At 38.6% G+C, this 7,189-nt stretch overlaps 1 protein-coding gene across 1 annotated transcript in view; it reads right to left on the reverse strand.

Annotated features, from left to right (window-relative positions):
- LOC116703329 (fascin-2) overlaps positions 1–7,189 on the reverse strand; it is a 16,259-nt gene that overhangs the window by 8,567 nt on the left and 503 nt on the right. Inside the window, exons 1-6 of the mRNA XM_032537993.1 lie at positions 6,599–7,189; positions 3,768–3,924; positions 3,565–3,686; positions 3,295–3,462; positions 1,534–2,687; positions 201–203 (exon numbers count right to left, since the gene is read on the reverse strand). The exon at positions 6,599–7,189 is cut by the window's right edge and continues 503 nt beyond it. Of these exons, the coding sequence (XP_032393884.1) occupies positions 2,482–2,687; positions 3,295–3,462; positions 3,565–3,686; positions 3,768–3,924; positions 6,599–7,189 (1,244 nt within the window). The 3' untranslated portion in view covers positions 201–203; positions 1,534–2,481. The remainder of the gene's footprint in view (positions 1–200; positions 204–1,533; positions 2,688–3,294; positions 3,463–3,564; positions 3,687–3,767; positions 3,925–6,598) is intronic.

Raw genomic sequence — 7,189 nt, forward strand, 5'->3', positions numbered from 1 at the left:
CACTGTCCTTGCCCTGTGGGGAAGGCTTGTATTTTGAATATGAGAAGAAGAAGCAGAAGAAAAAGAAGAAGAAAAAGATTACACAACAATAATTTGGCAGATACTTTACAGATTCCAAATGAATACAGTTCATTTTGTCCAAACGAGGAGGCCAGGTTTTTAAACAACAAACTTTACAATGTTTGACAAACCCTCTCTACCATCTGAATTACTGAATCACACTTTTCACTTATATTCTCATAGTATGGCAAAATTCTAATTCCAAAGTCAACAAAAATATTGTCAAATTTTTATTGCCATCAACATTTTCAAAAGTCATATCAGAAAACAAAAACATAGTGACACAATAAACATCTATATATATATTAAATACATTCTAAAATATAGCTGGAGGCTCTAAAGAGCTGATACAGAATGCATAGATGACCAAGCAATTTAGACCTTGCTTTCTAAAAGTTCTCTATAAATTGCAAATTGCACACATCACAAAACCATTGATTTAGACATTACACTTGAACTATTTCAGATTGTATATCTTCCTGGGAAATAACTGACCAAAAATCTGCAGGATAAATTGTATACAGGTTCAGGTTGTACTGCACACCAACATCCATGCCAATATAGTCTGGGCAGTTTGTGCCCTTTAAGTGGTTTCAGGAGTAATCAATTCAGTGAGTCTTGTGAGATCAAAATACAAAAAAGGTTCCTCCAAGGGTTGTGCTGGCTAAGGGTCAACTAGAGGTCACTGATCATGAGAGCAGTGTTGGGTAGGTTAGTTAAAGGAACACTCCAGCATTTTTTTAAATACAGTTGTTTGCTGTTTTGTCTAGAGTTAGAGGAGAAGAATCATTTTGGTTATGTTTTCCTGGCCTAGTTGTGCACAAGGAATGGAGGGAAGACTTATATTCCCGCTTTGTAAACAGTAAAACTATTTTTCCAACAACTCCAAAGCTGTCTGAAAGAGTAGTTTGCTTCCACATTGGAGCAGGTTTTGACCAACAACCACTGGGCAAAGAGCTGCACAGAGCACTCACTTCACAAATTAAATTCACTACATCATCTCATCTGACTCTGGGAAAACAGATGGAAAAAAATGACATTATTTTAGGATTTGTGCTGTATTCAAACACATTTGCTTCTGCATGATGTTTTATGGGATGCCACTGTTGTAATGACCTGATGTAAAAACTAAATCATTTATATTTTCTAATCACTCTACCCAACTCTGAACATGAGAACAGTGTATAAAGGGATGTAGAGTTCAGTTTGGTTTAAGGCCCCGAGGCAGAACACCAGAGAAGCACTTTCTGAGTTCATACCTGGTACATTAAAAAAGATTTATCGTCCACCAAATGCTTTAAATGTGCCCCCCTTTGGTTTCTTGCTTGTCCCTGATATAGATACATAAAATGTACACTGATAGAATTTGTTCCCATGTCTGATCTCTGTATTTCTATATGTGTTACACATAACCTATTTCAGTGTTTGCAAGTCTTCTTTGGATATATATTGCTCAGCATTGCAGAGGTGCACTTACTTCATATTGTGCTGGAAGCTGTTAATGGTACATTAAGAAAAATGACACCAACACCATTGGCACCAGCCATTGAATTTGAAGACAGTGGTGCATTACAATTGCTTAGAGTGACGTCAATGACCACACTGTTCTTATAAAGCATGTCAAAGTATTGAAATCATTTAAAAGCTGTAAACAAATGCAGTGGGATGATTGACAGAGGTTACAAAAGTAAGATCCTGATATACATAGTTGACTTAGGTCTAGTCACCTAGACCAAATGAAGTTAATTTGGTGTCTATGAATGAGTATCCTTGTTTTTTTGTTTTGTTTTTAGTAAACCCAAGAATCCAGCCATACTAATCCTTTGTTTGTGTGTTTTTCATTAATATTTAGTTAATGTGTGAATGTTCAGGAGTAAGGTGTCCTACTCTGCCAGATTTGTATCACTTTTGATAGCTGTTTTTTCAGCTTTTGGAGATATACAGTCTATTTAGGCAGTGAAAATTAGCAGCAGATGGACTAAATGTTCCTTTAGGCCTTTAGGCAGCATCACAACCAGTTAGGGCAGCAACTCTCTTTGTTCAGTTACTGATCAGTGTGGCTTCCCTCAAAAATATTTGTTACGTACGTTTTTGTTAAATACGAAGTATGGCTGAATGAATTGGGAGAGCTGCTGTCTTATTCTGTATTTGTGAAATTATATTTGCTCACACATCTATGTGTTGTTTGATGTTGGCATTGTTATTTAAAAGACAAAAAAATGTAACATGTACAATTAAAACCAAACATATCTTCCTAAAGTGTTCTCTTTTTGAAAAAAACTAAAAGAAAAACATGGGCTCAGGCAGCTAGTATAAAAACAGGCAGATTTTTTTTTACCCTGTCAGTCTGCTTCATTTGATAAAAGTGGGTCTTGCACCCCGCCCTCTTGCTCCCTCTTTGAGGACCTTGATTGAAAGGGATCAATACTCCCAAAGAGAAGATACATCAACGGTTGTGCCATGACCCATAAGTGTACCTCCCTGGTCTCCACGAAGGTACTTGCCATCAGTCCCCTTGATGGCGACACGTCCATGTTCCAGGAACTCAAGGAAAAAGTCCTCTGGCTTTTCTCCATCTGTGCACACTAGGCCACTGCTAGAGATGTACCAGAACTTTCCATTGACACCTGCAGAGGGATATTGGTGGATTATTGATTGTTAATTGAGTAAATGCTAAACATCTATTAAAACAGGATGTAGATATATTGGTTGTTATAGGGCCTGTTACAATTATAACTATAATATACTACAATTGCCTGATCTTGATCATTTGAGCTGACCGCGATCATTTTGCATAATTGTTGGATTCCATAATCAAGAGAATTAAAAGTGTTACGAAAATGGCAACAAATCGAAAGTGAATTAGGTGCATGTTCATCCACTGGGTAAATAAAGTGTCTCCACAGTCCAAGGTTCCAATGTCAGGACCAAAAACATAGAAAAAGAGAGCTTGACTGTCTAGATCTTACCGCTGTTGGACAGGTTCTTCTGTTTCAGCTTATATTAAACATTGTAAATTAATCAAAAGTCTTGAACCACATATTTGTTACATTATAATGGCTTGTTCTACACAACAGTTTTAGAATAAGCTATTTAAAATGAATCTGCCACCACAACTATTTTGGCAATGATTGCACTATTTTGAAAGCAGCTATTTAAATTGACAACATGATCGTGACAGCCCTTATTGTTATGCAGAAATGTAGTATGTCGTGCACACATGAAAACACTAACTTTTTACATTGTAGGCGCCATCATTGAAGATCAATGTGAAAATGTCATAGACAGATCGATTTGCGTTCAGAGTGTTGGAGTTCTTGTGGTGACACACAAAGCCATTCTCTCCACGAAGAATCAACATAGGGCGGTTGATGAGTTTCATCAGGAATAATTCATCATCACCTGCAATGAAGGACAACTGCTAACTACTGATCATCTCTTGTGCAATAAGATGTACCTGTGACACAGCATTGAATCTCAAATGGCTTGCCTGAAAGAACTTACCCACTGCGTCGCTGACTGCTGAGAGCTGCCCATTCTTCTTTGTACAAACATACTTTCCATTACTTGCTTTGAGTGCCACCCTCTGTCCTCGCCACTCAATGTCAAACATTGTATTCACTTCTCTGTGAAAAACAAAATGGAGAGTTTAGATAGAGGCAGTGAAAAACATAGAGAAAAGCTCCCCTTCAAGCATCAATACTTACACTTCTGTGGCAGTGGACTGGATCTCTCCATGAGTCACTAAAGTCCAGTAGGATCCACCATTGGTCCTGAACATAGCCTTTTTGCTCTCCTTATCAATCTCCATCTGGAAGGTCTCCATGTCTGTCTCCACATCCTGATTGGCTGAAATACTCACTCCTGGTAATAATGGAAGAAAAGACAGACATTATTTTGTCTTTGTTAAATAGATATTACAGATTACAATGTTTCATCCTATGGTACAGTACAATGCTTTGGCAAGCCGTTGCTTCAAGGCTCCAGCTGTGCAGATAAGGCTCTAATAATGTAAGGGCATGTCCAAGTGCAATAGTAAATGCCAACATATTTGCGTTACCATCATGGCATTGATCATGGCAGTTGTGAAAACTAGCCCATGTTTCAAACAAATTTTTAGATTGCAATGTTTGCTAATATTTAGTATGTCAGTATTAGTAATTTCATAAAACATTGATTTGGTTTTCCGAAACCCATTCTTGAAGTGTAAAACAGTCATCCCTGTTTGACTTGAAAGGTGATGATCTTGTTTTCTCCATCATCAAATCAGAAGCTTTGCTCAGGTTGGACAGTAGAAGTGGATTATACTGCAGGACATTGGTATGTTTTGTCTTTCCCCCCACTATAATTACGAAAACATGTAATTATTGTAAATGTATTTCACCTTTCAAGTAAATGCAGATTCAGTGTATCACTTAAAACAATTGACCTGCTAAGTATACACCTGTGTGCCTCTCTTTGTGAAATTTAGTTCTTCAACAAATTATTTGATCTGTTTTGCATACAAAACAAGTGTGTAAGTACTGTAAAGCTAAACCCAACACAGAATAGCATCCAAACTTTGTTTGAAATTAGTCAGCTCTGTTCACTAAATCCGAGTGCCTCACTTGCAGTCAATCTAGTGTTATGCACTTAATCCACATGTATTAACTCTGTCTGGTGGGGTGGGTTAGGTGGTGGATGATACTCAGACACATACAACTGAACTGTGTCTGCTGTAGTTCAAATTAGATGCCAAAGAAATGTCCTTCAACCTTTCTCTTAAGCCTGTTACAACCCTAATCCCCCAGTCACCCCTCCACCCTTCCTGTTCATTCGCTTGCCGTAATTCCCTGAGTGGTGAAATGCAAATCTGCACTGCAGGGCCCTCTAAGCAGCTTTCAGTGCCTTGTTCCTTAAAAAACATGGAACTGCCACAAGGCCAAGCAGTACATTTAAAATGTAATTTGTTGCTCTATATTATGAAAATACAGTACCAGGTTGTTGAAATATTGCCCTGATGATGACCTTATTAATTGCAGGAATCTTAGTCATGCATAAGCGTGATGCTGACTGCAGTCTAAAGTTAGTTTGAGAACCTTGTTCCTCAGATATGCTGTAGGACTGCATATGCACAGTACAGCTCATTTAAATAAGGCAGGTGGTTGTTTTAATTTTAAATTTAATTTTAAAGCTTTAAAAAGCTGCATCAGAACAGAATTTGCTTTCCTGTCCTCCCACATTGTTTGCGTGAATAATTATACAGGACAGGGAAGATCACATTATGCAGGCTGACAAGAGATCTTGTAACTCATCTGTCTGGTGAGGCCTGGCTGTAGCATTCTCTCTTGTTGCCCTCTCACTGCCACATTGTCCGACCATAGATCCACATAATTTGAAGAACTTCACTCAATGTATGACGGTAAAGAGTGAGTATCTGCAAGGCTTAAAGTCCATTGATGGAAATTGACACCCGCGGGGCACAGATCTTCCCTGAAGTCATTTGCACGCTACCTAATCTTCAATGGACACACAGTGGAAATGACAAAGCCCATTACCACAATTACTCCCACATTATGGCTTTCAACCATTCTGGATCCAGCATTTAGACAAGAAAGGCAGGTCCTTTTCTCTCATTAGCTGGTAAATTCTGTTGATTATCTTTTTTGGTTACTATAATGTAACCAGGATTCAATTAGACAAATCCAGGCCATTGCAAGTTATAAATAATCCCTCATTACTACAAACTGTGATATTGGAATATGCTTAGCTAACAGTGGTACTGTTCCACTCAGAAATGCACTTTATTGTTATTGGTCAAAAGGCACTCATGTATTCTAATGTGCTATGTGTTTAACTATTTTACATATGCAGGGAAAACAAATACTTAAAGGAAGCAGAATATAGAAGTAAATCTGAGAGGACAACTGAAATCAACAGTACCTTGAATATAACTATTACATTTAACCACTGACAGTGAAGAGAAACGGTAACAAAGACAGTGAGAAAAAAATCTGTATCTCACTGAGAGGTTTGCAAGAGTCATTTAAAAAAGGATGTACACTCTATTTTCAAAATAATATAGTGCACTGCTTTCTAAAGGATCTGAAAATGGTCTCACCTATTCTCTAATGTTAACACTGTTACAATAAAGGGCACAAGGACTTGTGAGTCAAAAATCATGGTGGGGAAAATTGTGTTTCTGTCAGTCAATTTCATAATATCTTTTTCCTAAATGTGAACTCAGCATGTAGCCTTTGGGAGGAGTTCTATCTTCATTTAGCTTCCATTTTCACCATATTCTTTTCATGCTCATTTGTTACCATGAAGGTGTGTTTCCATCACCTCATTTGAAGTAGAAGTTTCTTTAAAATGCACTTGCACATAGTCAAATTTCACCAATGAAAACATAATCATTCAACTTTAAGGTTCCTCAATGTGTAATACTGGCTTGAGAACATCATACTATTAGTGTAGCACTCTGATCCATTTTTTTTATAAAACTATTCAATTTTAGATAAAGTGCGTTTTTCTCAAGACTAAATCACAGGCGGATTACCTTGTTTGACAGAGACAAATCTTTTATTGGCGGCTTGAAAAACTACTTGTGGATGACTCTCCTCAAGATCAAACAGCTCATCTTTTCCAGGCTTGGAACATCGGCCAGATCGCAGTGTCCCTGTTGGACCTACTGGGGTCAGATATTTCCCATCACAGTCCTTAAAAGCCAGCTTTCCGGATTTCAGCTCCAGTGTGAAGCTAGTACTATTGGTGTTCTCCTTTACCAGTTTGCCATCATTGCTGAGGAAACGGCTGTCACAGGTCTTCAGGCTGTACTTGCCATCAAGGTATACCAAGGTGACCAGGGAGTCCACTCCCCAGGGAATATTGCTGTCTACAGAGATCTCTCCATCTGAGGAAGACAGATGGGCATAGCGCTTACGTGCCACACTGAGCAGGCTGGCCTGCGGATGTAAAGCCAAATGGACGGCCCACAGCTCTTGTTCCCCAATGGCTTGGGCAAAGCACGATAGGTAGTCAGCCGATCCACCAAAGTAACGCAGGTAAAGCTCTGACTGCAGTGCCCAGCGACCATCAGATTGAGGCACAATAAGGAAACGGCAGTCAGGGTCAGGCTTCTCTGCCCCAC

Source organism: Etheostoma spectabile, chromosome 15, assembly GCF_008692095.1.
Source record: "Etheostoma spectabile isolate EspeVRDwgs_2016 chromosome 15, UIUC_Espe_1.0, whole genome shotgun sequence".
Taxonomy (NCBI): domain Eukaryota; kingdom Metazoa; phylum Chordata; class Actinopteri; order Perciformes; family Percidae; genus Etheostoma; species Etheostoma spectabile.